General features: G+C 51.5%; 1 protein-coding gene across 10 annotated transcripts; it reads left to right on the top strand.

Moving 5' to 3' along the window:
• The first annotated feature begins 51 nt into the window (after positions 1-51).
• Flot2 (flotillin 2) lies at positions 52-16177 on the top strand. Of its 10 annotated transcripts, XM_087191553.1 has the most exons (13): positions 55-208; positions 4025-4126; positions 6143-6224; positions 9401-9491; positions 11002-11092; positions 12261-12384; positions 12881-12999; positions 13104-13217; positions 13318-13437; positions 13522-13736; positions 14140-14323; positions 14640-14789; positions 14906-16177. In XM_087191553.1, the coding sequence occupies exons 5-13, from the start codon at positions 11018-11020 to the stop codon at positions 14942-14944; spliced, it is 1140 nt and encodes a 379-aa protein (XP_087047679.1). In that variant the 5' UTR covers positions 55-208; positions 4025-4126; positions 6143-6224; positions 9401-9491; positions 11002-11017; the 3' UTR covers positions 14945-16177. The 10 variants fall into 10 exon arrangements, with proteins under 10 accessions (XP_004857083.1, XP_004857084.1, XP_087047679.1 ...); XM_087191552.1 differs by lacking the exon at positions 4025-4126 and having other exon boundaries at positions 73-208; XM_021238226.2 differs by lacking the exons at positions 4025-4126; positions 9401-9491 and adding an exon at positions 4797-4957 and having other exon boundaries at positions 73-208.
• The last annotated feature ends 2114 nt before the right edge of the window (positions 16178-18291 follow it).

Raw genomic sequence — 18291 nt, 5'->3', positions numbered from 1 at the left:
GGCCCCGCCCTCCGCCGCCACACTTCCGGCGGGGCTGCGACCACGGAGGGGCGCGCGGGCGCTGGGGGTGGCGGGATAGGCTGGGCGAGGCCGGCTCTGCGGTCGGGCGGCCCTAGTCGGGTCCGTGTGGCTGGAGGGGCTCCGCGTCCCGCCGGCGCCATGGGCAACTGCCACACGGTGGGGCCCAACGAGGCGCTAGTGGTTTCAGGTAAGGGAGCGGCGAGGGAGATGGGTCCTGGGATCCCCAGGGCTGGAGGAGGAACGGAGCAGGCCAGGGCCGGCCAAGGGCTGGGAAGGTTGGGGGTCACGGTCGGGGCGCCGCGTACTGGGCCTGGGTCTCCACCGGCCCCGCTGATGCACCCGAGACCCCTTCCGGAGAGACGCCCATACACCCGCTTTCCCAGCTCCGCGCTGTCGGGCACTCACCAGCGGCTCCCCTACCCATTGCGTTTTTTCCTGTGTTTATTTCTTCCTCTCTCCGCCTTTTCCGTGGGCAGGCCCTCCCTTGTACATTACTCGACCGTGCACCGTGGGCTTGGGGTCGCGCACTGTAGCCTTGCAGTTCTGGGTGGGAGGGGACCTGTGGTTCCTTGGAACACAGTAGTTTGGGCTGGGTTCCAGCGCCCGGGACTAGGGGTGGTTCGGCCAGCTCTAAAAGCCAGGTGCCTGCCTGGAGAGGGGTTCAGAGACCTGGGTTGTTTCTCCTGCACGGTCAGACCCGTTAGTTCCGAGCAGGCTGGGGCTTGCTTGGGTTACTGGCATCCACCCTACCCCCACACACCCCCGCCCTGGAGATGTGGGTGCGGCCTCTACAGGTTGGGAAACCCGGCTCTGGCCTATGCAGCTCTGGATTGCAAAATGCTGCAAGCTCCAGGACGTCTCTAGGTGGAGCTTGGGTACTGCAGCCCTGGGAGAGGGGTGTGCATCTCGCCTTAAAGCTGCTGTTTACATTGTGTATTTATGTCTTAGGAGGTAGCCTTTCAAGCCCCAGAATGGGCAGTCCCTGGCCCCTAGGTGTGGGGGAAGGGGCCTGTTGCCTGACAGCTTGGAAACCTGCAGCTGTAGGGATCCCCAGGGACCGTGATCAGCATTGATTTTCAGTGTGTGCAGAGCGAGTAGAAGCCCTGAGCCAGAAATTATAGCTTCCCATCCTTGGTGAGGTATGATAAAGACACTGGAAAGCTTCACCCCAAAACGTGGCCTGAGGCACAGTTTGGATCTCAAAATCAAGTCTCTCCACAATTCAGAACTCAGTTCCTCTGAGAGATAAGATGCTCCCCCCAACACACACACACCTCTGAAGAGACGCCCAAAAAGCACTAAGGCCAACTTGCACCTCTATAAGATCCAGTCCTGTCTCCCAGCCCCCAGCCTTAGAGAAACCTGAATTTACACTGCACTTTTTCTTGTGGAATTTCTTTCAGGAAGCCCAGACTCTGGGCTGAGGAGATAAAAGCTTCCATTCTGTCCCTGTGGAAAATCTTGAGACTATAGTGTGAGAGGAGCCCCTGAGATGGACTACTCCTTACCTTCCATTTCCTGGGAACCATTGGCGAGTGCCACCTGGGGAGCTGTTTTAGGGATGAGGAGAAACCTTGCCAACAACTGGGGGTGCTGGAGTCAAGGGAGGGAGAGGAAAGAGAAGGATAATGCCTGGCATAATGATTCCTTGGGATTTGAGCCAATCAAGCTAAGATGCAGTTCCGTCTTGCACATGGTCCCAGCAGCTGCTCCAAGCCCTGCCTTTGTTGGTCTCCAGTCCCCTTGGACCTGCAGCTAAGCCCAGAGGCATCTCACTCAGCCCAGATTCAGGAGTAGGCTGGTGTATCTCATGATCATCTTTTCTTTTCTTCCTTTTTTCTTTTTTTTGAGACAGGGACTTCCTATGTTTGTAGCCCAGCTTAGCCTCAAACTCATGGCGATCCTCCTGGCTCAGCCTCCCAAGTGCTGGGATTACAGGCGTGCACCCAGCTACATTTATGAACATTTGCAGGAGAGATCTTTAGGTTTTGCTGGACTACCAACAAGATTTGTGGCTCAAAACAGGCGAAAACAGCTGGACATAGCGGTAGATGCCTATAAAACCAGCACTCTGGGAGGCTGAGGCAAGAGAATCATAGGTAATAAGGGAAGGGGGATGTACTATCTCAGAGTAAGTGCCCTAGGTTCAATCATTGTTTAAAAAAAAAAGTGGCCAAGTGTGGTGGCACATCCCTATAATCCCAGCACTGGGAAGGCTGAGGCAGGAGGATCTCCACAAAGTTCAAGTCCAGCCTGAACTACAAAGCAAGACCCTACCTCAAAAAAATAAAACTGGGGGCCCAGGGATTTAGCTCAGTGGTTCTGCCGCTTGCCTCGCAAGTGCAAGGACCTGAGTTCAGTCTCCAGTATGAAAAAAAAGAAAAAAATAAATAAAATTGGGGCCAGGGATTTAGTTCAGTGGTTCTGGCGCCTGCCTCACAAGCACAAGGTCGTGAGTTCGATCCCCAGTACCAAAAACAATAAAATAAAATAAAATAGAGGGGGTCTTTTTTATGGTCTTTTCCAGTAGAAGGAAGGTGGGGGGAGCACAAAAGGGAAGAGAGTGCTCTGGAGAGGGCAGTAACAGGCTTTGTCTTTGGAGGAACAGAGGGTTCTCGCTTCTCGGCCTTTTGGCTAAGATCAAGTGTGGAGGAATCAAGGGTGAAACAGGTTATCCCCAGATATTTTGTGTTATTTCAGCTTGATTGAAGACAGAACAAGGGAAAGTAAACTGGGTTAGGAAAGGTGAGATAAAGCCAGGCATGGTGTCGCACAGCACTCTGGAGGCTGAGGCAGGAGAATTGCTGAGTTTGAGGTCAGCCTGAGCTACATAGAGAGACCCTGTCTCAAAAGAAAAAAAGAAAAAAAAAGGAAAAAGTGAGACAAAATTAAGGGAAGCGTCTAGGTCTTAAAATGAGTTAAAGGTGGGGAGGTCAAGGAAGAAGTATCCAATTGACCCTTTAGGGAGTGGTACTCAGGCTGAGTGACCAGGAAGTTTTTGGTTTTTGGTTTTTTTGGTACCGGGGATCAAACCCAGGACCTTGCGCTTTGGAAGCAGGTGGCGGCACCACTGAGCCAAATCCCCAGCCGTTTTTTTTGTTTTGCTTGGGTTTTGTTTTTGGTACCAGGGATCGAACTGGGGTTCTTGCGCTTGCGCAGCAGGCGGCGAAACCAAATGAGCTAAATCCCCGGCCTCCTTTTTTTTGACCAGGAAGGGTTTTTTTGTGGGGTTTTTTTTTGGTACCGGGGATCGTACTCAGGTCCTTCCGCTTGCGCAGTAGGAGGCGAAACCACTGAGCTAAATCTCCGGCCCCTGACCAGGAAGTTTTGAAGAAAGTGCACTCCAGGGGAGGAGCTTGCTAGAGGCGGGGCTTCCTTTTGCTGCCCCTGGATCCTGGCTTGTTGCCCTTGGCAAGGCCTAACTTGAGCTCTGGCAGCTTGCTCCCAAGGTCAAAGGCTATGTGAAAGGTGCCCAGCACCCTCTCTTCTCCCATCTCCTCCCACAAAACATTGAGAAGTCCCTGGAGCTGGCCAGAGGCAGCTATGCCCCAGCCTTCGCCAAACAGAAGATGTGAAGTAAGCTGTAGTTTTTGACCCTTTTCCAGTTTCACTTGATCCAAGATGGTTTAGGTTTCAGATTAACTGCTTGTTCTCAGAGGCCTCTCTTGCAACACCTCCCAAAACAGAGAAGCCTAAAAAGGCCTACCCTGAACAACATCCCTGTGCATAGGGATTTTCACCCCAGAGAAACAGAGCACCCACACTAAGGAGATGTTCTTTGATCTTGGACCTGTGGTATGGCTACAGGTTGAGTATCCCTTATCAAAAATGCTCAGGACCAGAAGGTTAAATTTCAGATTTTTTTGTACTTTGGAATATTTGCATGTACATAATAAGATATCTTTACATATAGATAACGAGATAGCTTAGGGATGAGACCCAAGTTTGAACATTAAATTCATTGTTTCATATACACATTATTTTGTTTTTCCTTTTTTTTCAGTACCAGGGATCGAACTCAGGACCTTGCACTTTCGAGCCAGGTGCACTGCTATTGAGCTAAATCTCCAACCCCTCATATACACTTTGTACACATAGCCTGAAGGTGATTTTGTACAGTATTTTGACTGCAACTGTTCACATGAAGTCAGGTGTAGAATTTTCCAATTGTGTCATCCTGTTGACACTCAGAAATTTGTGTTTTGGCTGGGTGTGGTAGTTGGATACCTGTAATCTCTGCAACTTGGGATGCTGAGACGGGGATCATGAGTTCAAGGTCACCAGGGGCAACTTAGCGAGATCCTGTCTCAAAGATGTAGCTCAGTGGTAGAGTTGCTGTGGGTTCAATCCCAGTGCCAGAAAAACAGAGGTTTGATTTTGGAGCATTTGAGATGTTCACATTAGGGATGTTCAACCTGTATTAGCACCCTATGCACAGTGGCAGACCCAGGAAACTAGGTTTGGCTGCCCAATGAGAGTCTTAGATACCAGCTCTCCAAGTTTAGAAGCCCTGTCCATTTGAGAAATTGAGAGTGAGAGGGTGATAGCAGGTATGCCTCATGGTATTATGATCAGCCCGAGAAATGCCTCTTCCTCTTAGTTTCTTCTTGGGAACTGCATCTGCCTCTATATATCCCTTGCACTAAAAAAGACTACTTGTTTGTTGAATGAATAAATAGTTGAGTGAAAAATGTAAGCTTTTCCAGAGCAACCCTCCTCACTAACCTATTCTGTCCTCTGGAAGCACTTTGTCTTAGTCACTTTCTTGCCGCTAGATAAAATGTCCATGCCCACCACTTAAAGAAGAAGAAATTTATTTTGACTGGCGTTTGTAGTCCAGGGTGGGCCAACTCCCAGAGCAGAAACAGCATGGCAGAGAGGCATGGTGGACAAAAAGCTGGTCACGTCATGGCAGCCAGAAAGCAGACAGAGAAGGGTGAGCCAGGGAGGGAGATATACCCTACCAGGTAAACCCACCCCCCCCACCCCCACCCACCCCCCGCCAACTGGCCTGCCTTCTCCAAGCCCCACCTCCTAACAGCAGGTCAGCTATACCGCCCCCATGGTACAGTCTTCCCAAAGCCCCACCTATGAGCACACAAGGCTCTTGGGGGACATCTAGATATAAAGCATAACACACATTCTGAATTATTCATTGGGTAACCTTTTGGGCAAATTGCCTACAAACGAGATTCTAAGTCCCTTAAGGTCAAGGAGAACTTGTCTCCTATTTATGTTAAATCTCAGCAGCTTCACCCACCAGTAGCTGTTGTAAAGTTGCAGAGCAAAGCTGGGGGCGGTGGTACGGGCCTGTAATCTTAGCACTCTAGAAGACCTAGGAAGGAGGATCTCAAGTTCAAGCCCATTCTGGCCAATTTAGCAATGTACTAGTCACTCTCCCAATCCTGGAGAATACCTTATACCTGCAACTTAATGAATAAGAGGTTGATTTTGGCCAGACGTGGTGGTGCATACCTGTAATCCTAGCACTCAGGAGGCTGAGGCAAGAGGATTGCTGAGAGCTGGAGGCTAGCCTGTGCTACATAGTGAGTTCGAAGCTGCCCGAACTACAAAGCGAGATCTTGTCTCAAAAACAAACAAAAAAGGTTGATTTTGGCTCACAATTTCAGACAGTTTAGTCCATAGGCTGACTAGCTCTAAGACAGAAATGGCATAGTATAACAACAAGGCAGAGGAAAGCTGCTTGTCCTAAGGCAGCCAGGAAGCAGAAATAAGAGAAGACCTAGAGATAAGAATGTACCCTTCCAGGTCACACCGCCAGTGACCTGCCTCTTGAGACCAGGCTCCACTTCCTAACAGCTTATTTAGCCTTGAACTCATCAGTGGATTACTGGTAACTACAGCACCCCCACTACCTAATCTCCCAAAAGCCCACCTCTGAACACCAGGCTTTTGGAGGACATTTTAGATGTAAATTATAACAGCAACTTAGCAAGATTCTGTCTCAAAGTAAAAAATTTAAAAAGGGACTAGAGATGTAGCTCAGTTTGAAGGCCCTGATTCAATCCTTAGAGCAAGTAAAAGGCCAGAGTTGCTGTGGGGGTAGGGGGAGGCAAACCCAGGAACTGACTGACTAGCAGTGGTTTGCTTTGCTCGCCAGGAGGCTGTTGTGGATCCGACTATAAACAGTACGTGTTTGGCGGCTGGGCCTGGGCCTGGTGGTGTATCTCCGACACTCAGAGGTAAGGGCCCGGGGGCTCCAGAACCTGTTTCCCTAGGGCAAGGGAAAGAGGGGTTTCCAGCATTTCCATGCCCACCCCCTTCATCCTGCAGGTTAGCTAGAGCATCACCATTTGCCACCTTCCATTCTGGAGGGAGAGGGGTCCCCCAAGAGCAGGTGAAGTAGGCTGCACCGGGATGCGGGAGACACACACCAGGCGGGTCTGAACATTAGCACTTTCTCCTCACTGGGTTTCTCTTTTCCACTGGAGGTAACATCACTTCTGACCCAGAGAATTCAGGGTCATACCAGGCAGAATCTCAGTTTCCTGTTTCTAGCTGAGTTATTCCAGAAGTCTTAGCCAGGAACAGTGCCACATGTCTGTAATCCCACCATTGAGGCAGAAGTATTGCAGGTTTGAGGCCGGCCTGATCTACATAGAAAGACCCTGTCTCAAAAAAATGAGAACCACAAAGCCATAATTATACACTCTATTTTCAGTGGGTGTACAGAAGGAGGAAAGGGTGCAAAGAACCCACACACATACACTTACACATGAGGCCCTGGAACAAGTCAGAGAATGAAAGTACAGTCAGAAGTGCTCTGTGACAGCAGTGGGTTAGAGACAAGGGTGGAAATCTAAGGAACTGGTGCTGGTGCCAGGCAAGACAGGTTTGGACCTCCTAGACCAGTGGTGGTGAACCTAGGACACACATGCTGCAGTGGGCACATAAGTCGCCCCAGCAGCCAACCATTGGATAACAGTTGTTTTCTAAACTGAGATCTCAGTATTCAGGTTTAATTGCAGTGTTGGCACTTTGTGATAAATAAGTGGGTTTGGGGTACAGTTTAGGCACTTGCTCTCTAAAAGGTTCACCATCACTGTCTTGGATGGAAAGAAGGAGACTGCAGCTCCCCAGAGCACCCACCATTAAGCTCTCCTTGCCTGTGCCTCCAGATCCCAGGGCAGGGCCTGCACTGGCCTCTCCTGCCTCAATGTCCAAGATAAGGCACACCAGCTACCTTTCGGTCATCACTCCCTTCCTGACAATGGGAAATGGGGAAGGAAGACAGATCCTTCCAGGCCAGGACCCAGGCAAAAGGACACCAGAGGTGTGAAGGTGTGAGCATGTTAGAGGGGGCTGGGCATCCCAAAGGGGAAGCAATGGAGATTCCAGCAAAAATCCCCCTCTGCCACAGTCCCAGCCAGTCAGCAGATAGAAGCCTGTGTCTGCACTGAACTGCTGGTGCTTGAGGCTCCTAGAAGTCTGAGGGTGTCTGCTGTGAAGGTGGTAAGAGGGGAGTATGCCACAGCTGCTTAATGTCACTGATTTCCCAGTAACCGCCTCCACTGTCACATCACCCCCCTCACATTTTCCTGCCTGAGCTGAGGGTTCCAAAAGCACCAGAGAATAATAAATACCGGTCACAACTTCCCCTCCAAAGGGCCCTAGCCATGCCTGAGTGGGTCACTTGTCCTGAGAAGTTAAGAGAGCCCTCTCCAGAGACACTGCGCCCCCCAACACACACCATACAGTTCCAGCTCAGCAGAGTATCTTGTCCAAAGACCTCAACTTACAGCCAAGCCCCAACCCTTTGTGACTTGCACAGATCCCCCAGTGGGGCTCCATTGCTAGGGCAATACTCCTGCAGCCCTTTCTCTATACCCTTGGTCTCTTGTACCCTCTTGCTCCAGGGAGCAGAGCCCTGGGACAGGAGGGCTAAACCTGCCTCATAGCAGGTTTAGGAGTGAGAGGTGGGGGGTCCGTGTACCTCATTTTAGGAAATTGGCCTCAGGCTCCACATCCTCATTCTGGTCCCACTTACTGGGTAATCTGAGCCTGCAGCCCTTCCCCTTCTTGTTCTCTTTTCTGGGGGCCACCCCCTTCCCCAATTTCTAACCCACTTGGGGAATGTCTTCACAGGTTGGGGCCTTTTCACCTTTGCTGGCAGAGCCTCTCAGGTCAAGAGTAGAGGCTTCTAGCCTAGTCTCCATACTTAGCCTCCCTTCCAAGGTGTCAGCCATTCTTTGTCCAGGCTCAGTGAGTTCCCTCCTGCTGTACTTGCTACAATGTCCTGTGCTATCCCAAGGCTCTGACATAGGCAGCTCTCTCCCTTCCCTGAGCAATTCCTCCACCTCTGGCATCTGAGATGCAGCCTCCTGTCTTCCACCCTTCCTTACCCTCCTTTCCGAATCCCTCTCCTCCAGAAGAGAGCTTGGTGGGTTGCTGACTGAACTGAGTCAAGAGACCTTTCAGGCCCAAGGATCCTGGTGTTAGGGGATCAAATGAAGGCAGCCTTTGTAGGTCTGCATGGCCAAGTCCCCAGGGCTGGCGCGAGAGAGCAGCCCCTCCCCGGGTTAGGGTGGAGGTTCCACATTACCTACTGCTTCTCATCTCCCCCTCCACCTGCTTCTGCCCCACTTCTCTTCCATCTTGGGGTCTAAGGAACCTATCTGCACTATCCACAGCCTGTCACTGCCTGGACCACCACCCTACACACACATGCACACAGTTAGGGAAGACCAGGTAGCTTCAAGATACCTTTTCTGCCCATGTCCAGCTTTGGAAATTCCAAAGTGAATTGATTCCTGCGAATATTCTGGCAGAAACATACTTTATCCCTCACCCTTCTTTGACTCCTCTCCCAGTGAGACATCCAAACTTTACTTTGGGCCCTTCTGACCCTAAATCGCCTGCTTAGTAATATGCAGCAAAGCAGGATTCAGTATTAACTGTGGTACATTAATTCCCAGAGTGGCTACTTCCCACAATTTCTAGAAACACAGGTTGGCCTGTGTTAGGAGGGTGGAGCTAATGCTGAGTTTCCCAGTTTATGGCAAGAATCTTCTGGGAAAGTGAGGAGGTGGGCAACTTGGATGCCCTGTCCACAGGCCTTCTGACCTCAGGCCTTGGGCCCAGGGCATTAGCAGGCATCTCCTCCAACCCAGCACCACCTCGTTGTAAAGGGATGGGGCTAGAGAAGAGACCCTGGAGCTTCAGGCCAACAAAGGGGAACCTTTGCTCTCCTGCAGCCCTTGGCTAAGCTGGCAGGTGGGGGTTGAAGTGTTGAGAACACCCCTGCCCTGCCCACATGTGTCAGGCATCGGTGCTTATCTAGTAACCACTGTGTGTGTTTGCTGTGTCCCCTCCTACCCTTCCTGTCCCTACCTCTCCCTACACCCTGGCTGCTCCTCAGACTGTCTCTGGAGGTTATGACCATCCTGTGTCGCTGTGAGAATATTGAGACGTCGGAGGGGGTCCCGCTATTCGTAACAGGGGTTGCACAGGTAATAACTCACCTGCTTCCTCTTCTGTGTCTAACCTTCTCTCTTCCTGCCCTACAGTGCCTGGCAGGCAGGAGCTGAATGGACTCCCCTCCTGAGAGTGTGCCTTCCTGCCCTCTTCCCATCTCTGCTGCTCTGGGTGCCAGGGTGGATCCCTATAGATCCCCAGGGCCCTTGCCCTTCCCCATTGGAGCTGCAAGTAGGGAAAGAGCTAGTGATTCCAGAAACTCTGGGCAAGTCAGCCAGTGAGTATACTTGGATGCCAAGGATTGTTACCATGCAGCCAGAGTTGGTAAAATCTCTTTTTGGCTAGAAAGTTAATTAACTCCAGGTACTTTCTCCAGAGTGTGCAGGTTCCCTTCATTGCTTCATTTACCAGCTCTCTACTGAGCACTTCCTCAGTTTTAGGCACTAAGAGTTCAACAGCCAACATCCAAATGTGCCTACCCCCTCAGAGCCCATTGCCAGTGTGTCCCCAGGCTGGAAACAGCCTACACAGCATCTTGACCAGCCTCCTTCCTCAGTACCAAGTTGCCCTTCAGCCTTCTCAGGCAAAAATCCAACACCACCCTCTCCTTTCCTCCTCTATCCTGTGCTAGCCAAGAAGGACACCACCCCTAGCCCATCAGCCCTTGGAGGCATGAGAAGTCAAGCTTCAGGGCAGAGGCCTAAGAGAGGCTCAGAGTACCTTCTGTGGAAGGGATAGGCCTCCCTCAATACCCCATATGAGGCAGTTCCAGCCCCTCAGAACCCACTATTATATTGGCATCTGCCAATGCCCGGGGCCCATTTAAGCATCAGGAGTCAGATTATCTGGGCAGAACAACTCTTTCTAGGGTTAACACTGCTTGGCCAGGAGGCTCTGTTGTGACCTGCCTGGACCCTATAACAGGGTGGACATCAAATCATAGCCTATAGTTAGGTAGAGGGGCCAGACAGGGCTTCCCTGGCCATGGGCAGGTACAAGATCTCTTCCTTCTTAGCCCAGCAGTGGGCATACTGTCAACATGCAGGCCTACCAGGCAGAGCTTTCTAGGCAGCCTCCCAAAGTCCTGAATAGACCCAGGCAATGAGAGAGCCCCTGGGAACATTCAGATGGCACTCATGAATGGCCTACACAGCACAGCCTGGAGTTCCAGCACCTACTTGCTGTCCTAGAATATAACTTACACAGCTACACCTAGGTTCTCCCTGTCCACATCAGGCCCAAACCACAACCACATCTTGCCTACTTCCTTTTCCTCACAATTCAAGCCAGGATGACTGGAGCAGAGGACGTGTGCACATGTGTGGCCCACTTATCCTACCTCCCTGGAGCTGCCTGCACCTATTCTGCCCTTCTCCCACCTTCTTCTCACACACTGCCAGTTACAACCCCTTGGAGAGTCTTCTGCAGCCTCCTAACCAGGACCCTTGGCCTGTCCCAGCTGGAACAGTGAGGTATTGGACTCATTTCCCACACCCCAGGCCCTGGGCCCCCAGACCTATGCCCCTGTTTTGCATTTCTTGGCAGGATTTCCCTAGAGATTATGACGTTGCAGCCCCGCTGCGAGGACGTAGAGACGGCCGAGGGGGTAGCTTTAACTGTGACGGGTGTCGCCCAGGTATAGTAACTCAGCAGCCCTGCGCATGTCCATTGAGGTGCCTCATCCCCATGCTGGGGTTTGGGGGGAGGAGGAGAAGACGGCATCTAGGGGCAGTTTCTCTCCAGTGCCCCTGTTATCCCCCCACCAAGAGGGTCATCACCACTGAAACATGCTTGCTTGGCCCCCTTTGGCCCCTTAGCAGGACTAACAGACGCCCCTTCTCTCCTCAGTGGCTCTCGAGGGATGGAACCAGTGCTGAGGGCTCCTGTCTCACTAACCCCTCCCCATTCTTTGCAGGTGTTGGACATACCAGCCCCTGAGTACAGCCTACCCTGTTCCCTGGGCAGGGGTTGAGAGGAGTGGCCCAGAGGGAGAGCCCTGCCAGGCAGAGGAGCGATGAGCTCTGAGTCAGAGGCTGTGTAGTACCCAGCTGGGAGCCTGGTGGGGCACCCCCTGCCCTAATCCACCTCTCAACTTTACAGGGCAGCAAGGTGCAACTGTGTTACAGGCTGCTGGTGAGAGAATTAGCTGATTACCTGGAGAAGCAAAGGCACCATCGGTTGCACCCCGAGACCTGTCTCCTCCTGGGTCTTTCCTGATTCATCTGTCTGTGTCCCTGTTGCTCATTCTTCTTTTCTACTCTGCACCCCTGAGCCTAAGGGTCTCCTGCCTGTGGGGAATCTTCAAGGGAGGAAATAGCGAGCTAGAGGCATGAAGACAGCCCACAAATGCCTGAGAATGAGGCTGAGTCAGGGCCTGGGGCTGCCAGTGAAGACAAAATTTTCATTGTAGGAATTCCTTATGCTGGCCTGGCCTAGTAGCACACCCCTATAATCCCAGCAGGCTGGGAAGTTGAGGCAGGAAGGTTGCAGCTGACCCCAGCCTGGGTAACTTTGCAACTTAGCACACCCTCTATCAAAATAAAAGTAACAAAAGAGCTGGAGCTATAGTTCAATGCAAAGACTCTGGGTTCAATCCCTAGTCCTTCCAAAAAAAAAAAAAAATCCCTGTGCCTCCATCTTCCCCATTAGAGGCCACAGACGCTCCAGCCCCTCCTCACACCCCCTGGGACTCTAGGTCTGACAAAGGAGGGTAGGGACACAGCCACCAGCCTCAGCACCTCTGGGTCTAGGGCTTCCATCTGCCTCCCTCCAGCCCAGCTCAGGCACCTCTGTGACCCTGGCAGGTGAAGATCATGACAGAGAAGGAGCTCCTGGCCGTGGCCTGCGAGCAGTTCTTAGGCAAGAACGTGCAGGACATCAAGAACGTCGTTCTGCAGACCCTGGAAGGGCATCTGCGTTCCATCCTTGGTGAGGCCTTCCCTACCCTCACTTGGTCCCCAAGCCACAGCCAGGGACAGGTCCAGGGTGGAGGACGAGCCTGTCCACTGAGGCTTTGAGTTGAAACATTTTCCCTCAAGTATTACATTTCAAAGCCGGGAGGTGGGGTTATAGCTGAGTGGTAGAACACATGCTTAGCATGTGAGAGCCCTGGGTTCAGTCTCCAGCAACAAAAAGGAAAAAAACAAAAAACTTTAGGTGACTTGAAGAAGAAGGCTTTGAGGGGGTGAATAGGGACAGTCTACTCAGAAACCTGGTGCTGCTTAGGACACTATTTCTCATCCAGCATGGACTCCGTAGAACTTGGCCCAGTGTTAAATACTATTGAGAAGAAGCCTCAGGAAGACCCACCTTAACCTTAGACCACACAGTTCCTGCATGTACCCAGACTTGTACTTGCATGCTTCCTTCCTTTCCCAGCTGGCTGGGCTCCTGGGGAGCCAGCCCATAATCCCTCTGCTCCCAGGGACCCTGACAGTGGAGCAGATTTATCAGGACCGGGACCAGTTTGCCAAGCTGGTGAGAGAAGTGGCAGCTCCTGACGTTGGCCGCATGGGCATCGAGATCCTCAGTTTCACCATCAAGGTGAGTTAGGCTGCACTCCCAGCGCCCATCTAGGAGATGGGGGCTTGTTAGGAGGGACACCTTTGTGCCTATGGCCACTCCCTGCAATGATCCCCCACTCCCAGGATGTGTATGACAAAGTGGACTATCTGAGCTCCCTGGGCAAGACGCAGACTGCCGTGGTGCAAAGAGATGCTGACATCGGTGTGGCTGAAGCCGAGCGAGACGCAGGCATCCGGGTATGTGAGATTTCCTTCCCACTCTTGGGACAGAAAACTCAGGGGTGATAGGACCATGGCCTGTCAGGGGAGCCTCAGCACCTGCCCCCTTTTCTCCCAGGAAGCTGAGTGCAAGAAAGAGATGTTGGATGTGAAGTTCATGGCAGACACCAAGATTGCTGACTCCAAGCGGGCCTTTGAGCTGCAGAAGTCAGCCTTCAGTGAGGAGGTCAATGTCAAGGTGAGGAGTTAGGGCACTCGGGCTTGGGACTCAGGGTTCAGGGCTTGGTGGCCAGCCTTTAATGTGCTGGCCCTCCTGCCACAGACAGCTGAGGCCCAGTTGGCCTATGAGCTGCAAGGGGCCCGTGAGCAGCAGAAGATCCGACAAGAAGAGATTGAGATTGAGGTTGTGCAGCGCAAGAAGCAGATTGCAGTGGAGGCGCAGGAGATCCTGCGCACAGACAAGGAGCTCATCGCCACGGTGCGCCGCCCTGCTGAGGCTGAGGCCCACCGCATCCAGCAGATCGCAGAGGGTGAAAAGTGAGAGTTCCTGGGTGCTAGGGCTGTATTTAGTCAGGCTTCTTTGCCATTAGCATGTTCTGTTCACTCTCCTAACCGCAGCTCAGAATCCACTTTTCCCCATAGCTGCCCCTCTCTGCAAAGGGGATAAGGCATTTCCCACACAAGACTGTTGTCAGGAAGGCTGAGTGAGATAAAGGAGGCCCAAGTTCCTGGTATTGTGTGTGGCACAGAGGGCCTCCCTGTTAGTCTCCTCTCCTACTTCCTGCTGGGAGCCCAAGGCTGCAGGCCAGTGTACCCCCTTCAAATATCTCCCATCCCTTACGGCCCCCAGAACAGAGGGCTAGAGGGTTGGTTGTCCCCCCGGCAAGGTTTGAGAGGACACTCGTACCTCCCACTGATCTTCCTGGTCGAACTCCCTCAGGGTGAAGCAAGTCCTCTTAGCACAAGCAGAGGCTGAGAAGATACGCAAAATCGGAGAGGCTGAGGCAGCAGTTATTGAGGCAATGGGCAAGGCAGAGGCTGAGCGGATGAAGCTGAAGGCTGAGGCCTACCAAAAATACGGTGATGCAGCCAAGATGGCCTTGGTGCTGGAGGCTCTACCCCAGGTGAGGTTCCCCCCAACCAGGCCGCCACCCAAAATTCAAGTCTCCTTGCTTGACTAGTGGGGCAAGTGGCAGAACTTCTCTGGGCCACAGACTGGCTGGCTGGAAGGATTAAATAAGGAGAGTACTGAGCAGGGGAGTGCAGGAACCTCCCAACAAACCCAGGCCATCCCTGGCCCATGGGCTTCTTCCCACCACAGCTTGCAAAGTGGGGCTACCCAGGCTGCTTTGGGGTTTGGGTGAGATGGGGAAGTGAGAGGAGATGTTAGACAGGGCAGACAGAGGGTGATAACCACACTCCTCTCATCCCACCTTACAGATTGCTGCCAAAATCGCTGCCCCACTCACCAAAGTTGATGAGATTGTGGTCCTCAGCGGAGACAACAGCAAGGTGACATCAGAAGTGAATCGACTGCTGGCAGAACTCCCTGCCTCTGTGCATGCCCTCACGGGTGTGGACCTCTCAAAGGTGTGTATCTCCCTAGCTGCAGTGGGGTAACCGGGGCACCCCACTGGACTGGCCTAGACAGATGGGCCCAGGGGTTGCTCCACAGCAAGGTCTCATGGCATCTCCCATCTTTGCAGATACCCCTGATCAAGAATGTCACCGGTGCACAGGTGTGAGCCTCCTGCAGGTCTACACCCTTCAGCAGTCGCCTGCCCTTCCCTCCATCTTAACACCACAGGGACAACAGGAATGGTACTGACTCTGGTGCCTTATTTTGCAGGGACCAGAAGTACTGCCTGTTCAGTCCATCTCTTGCTGTCTTCCCTTCTCTCCTGTCTATCTCTTCCTCTACCTCACACCCTCACTTTCACTGCCATACACGTCTAGTTTCTCTCTTCTACCCTCATTTCTCTGTGTATCTCTTCCTCTGTCTTTTTCTTTCCTCCTCACCTTATACCCCATATGCACATCATGTAGTTTAAGATGAAGATGTTTATTATAATCACTGTCTGTGGGAGTGGCCCTGCTGCTCCTCAGAATCCTGGTGCCTTGAAGTTCTCTGTGTATCCATCTGTCCTCCTTGTGGCCCTGGCCAGAGCCCAGCATGGGTGGAGAGGTTCTAGGTAGGGATGGCCACCCTACCCTCTCTTGGCTGGGTTTTCCCAGTCCTGAACCCTACTCCAGAAACCCCATAACCACTTACTTCTGCCCCTCTAGACCTGGGTAGCCAGGGCCTGCAAGTTCCAGGGCCATTGCCCCTTTATTTCATCCCTCCCCACACCCAGACCTGCTGTCATCCCTACCTGTCTCTCCCCAACCCAGGGCACAGAGGCAAGGCCTCCTGTCTAGAGCAGCTCCCTCATTTTCCTACTGCCTTAGGAGGCCCTGCTTGTGCTCAGGGAAGTCTCATCCATAGGCATGTCCCTGCTAGGTGGGATGGGTCTAGGTCCCAACTCTGCTAAGCCTTTCTGGGGTCAAAGTCTAGCCCTGTTGGAAACAGGAAAGTGTGTAGATCCTCTTTCTGCTAGTGCTGTGCTTCCCTGGGTATGGAGCCCTTCCATTGGGCAAGACTGTGCCAACCCTGTACAAAATAAAGTGCCGTTCATAGAGTGGCCAGACTCCATTTCCCTTGTGCCATCTTTCTTCCCGGCCCAAGTGGCGGGGTTCCAAACATGGGAAGTGGCTCAATCCTCTTTCTTCTTGTGCCAATGGAGGCAGAAGAGGCCAGAGCCCAAGCATCCTGGCAGGGGTGCAAAGGGTGTCCCATGGTCCCAGTCCCCCCACTCCAGGCCCTGCTCCAGCCTGTGTAGCTGTTCTGCATGTGGATGCTGCATGTCTGGCCTGGGGCTTGGATGTTGCACTGCCCCACTGCCTGTCCCCTCCAGTAAAATAAAGATCTCTTATGCTGACCCGCTGTGTGGTGCACTCTGTAAAGAGAGACACTGAGAATCAGGAACCAACCAGGGCGGCAGATTTGGTGGCGCACACCTATGATCCCAGCACTTGGGAGGCTAAGGCAGGATTCCCATGGGTTTGAGGCCAGCCTAAACTACATAGTGAGACGTTCTCTCATAAATAAATAAAACCTAGGGTATGTACATACAACAAACCCACCAGGTCCCACCCCACACATCTCTTCAGCATAAAGGCTGCTCTTTGCCTGTTCTTCCCCACCCTAGCCACTAGGGGACATCAGCACACTGGCCTTCCTCCCAGTAGCAGCCTGGGGCATGGGAACAATCAGGATGGATGCTAAAGCCAGACCTCACCTGGCTCCATTGCAGGCAGAAGGTGAAGGTTCACAGCTCTATGCCAATCCTAAAGCTGACTCATTTATGGAGCCCACCTCTCTGGCTTAAGAGCATGAACTCTGAAGTCAGCCTATTTGGGCTTAAATTTCAGCTGTTTTTCATTATTTGTGCATTCTTGGGTAAGTAACTTCATCTTCCCGGACCTCAATATCGTGATTAATTTTACAAAGTTATCAAATGTTTTTTCGGTATATGTTACGTATTGCCTCAGATGCTAAGGAGAATGAACTGCATAAGACAAATACTTAGCTTTTACAGCTTACATCCAGGTGGTTGTAAAATTCTTTTAATTGAATATATAGTGTCATAATTGTAAGTAGCAAGAAGAAAATAAAACAAGGAAAGAAAGTTTGGGGGGGTGCTGAGATTCTAGGATGTTCTAAGAAAGCCTCATTAAGGTAGCACTGAGCCAGGCATGGTAGCACATGCCCATAATCTCAGCATTTGGAAGCCTGAGGCAGAAGCATCCCAAGTGTGGGCAACTTAGCAAGTTCAAAGCCATCCTGGACTACGTAGACTGTCAAGAGAGAGAAAAAGGGAGAGAAAAGGTAGCAGTGATGAAGGCAAAGCCATGAGGCATGCAGACACCTAAAGAAAGAGCTTTCCACCCAATGTATGGCACGATCAAAATAGCAAGATCAGGGAAGTAAGTAAGTGAGTCGGTAAGAGTATTAGATGAAGTCAGGTGGGAAACCTATTTCCAGATCATGTAGAGCCTTTTTTCTCCCATGTGATACTGGGGATTGAACCCAGGGCTAAATTCACTAAATTGCTCAGGCTGGGCTCAAATTTATACACTTTCTGCCTCAGCCTCTCAGAGTGCTGAGATTACAGGTATGCACCACCACTCCCAGCTTTGTTTTTTTTGTTTTGTTTCACTTGCAGTACTGAGGGTTGAACCTGGGCCCTTATGCTTTCCCTTTCATTGAGCTAAGTATTTTTATTTATTTGGTCTTTTGAAATAGGGTCTTGCTATGTACTTCAGGGTGGCCTTGAACTCACTATATATTCCAGGCTGGCCTTGAACTCACAGTGGTCCTCTTGTCTCAGCCTCAAGTGCAGAGATTACAGGCATGTACCACCCTGCCTGATGCCCTTTTTATTTTTGTTTTGAGACAGTCTTGTAAAATTACTCAGGCTGGCCTCAAATTTGCAATCCTCCTGTGTCAGCCTCCCAAAGTAGCCCTAATGGTTTGGTTAGAGTTTTCTTTGTTTTGTTTGTGTACCTGGAGATTGAATCTAAGCCCCTTGCACCTACTGGGCAAGTGTTCTGCACTGAGTTACGTTCTTAGTCCCCAAAAGGTTTTTTGATTTGATTTGGGTTGGGTTGGGTTTTTTGAGACAGGGTCTCCCTTTATAGTGTAGGCTGGCCTTGAACTCAGAATGTAGCTCAGCCTGACCTCAAACTCTTGGCAATCCTGCCTCAGCCTTTCTAGTGCTGAGATTATCAGTGTGCCTCATCATGCCTGGCTACCAAGAGGTTTTTAATTGGCTAATTCTGAAGTTATAGAAAAATACCCCAAAATCAAAAATAACCAAGACAAATTTGAACAAAACGGCTTAGGGATGTATCTCAGTGGTAGAGCATGTTCTTAAAATGCACAAGGACCTAGGTTGGAGCCCTACTACCAACATTAAAAAAATAAATTGGAGGGCCAGGGATTTAGCTCAGTGGTTCTGCCGCCTGCCTCACAAGCACAAGGACCCAAGTT

The sequence above is a fragment of the Heterocephalus glaber genome, unplaced genomic scaffold (genome assembly GCF_053883595.1).
Source record: "Heterocephalus glaber isolate CG9 unplaced genomic scaffold, H.glaber_assembly_v1.0 deba00001564, whole genome shotgun sequence".
Classification (NCBI taxonomy): Eukaryota; Metazoa; Chordata; class Mammalia; order Rodentia; family Bathyergidae; genus Heterocephalus; species Heterocephalus glaber.
Note: the sequence above shows the minus strand (reverse complement) of the source record. Positions and strands in the feature narration are given on the sequence as shown.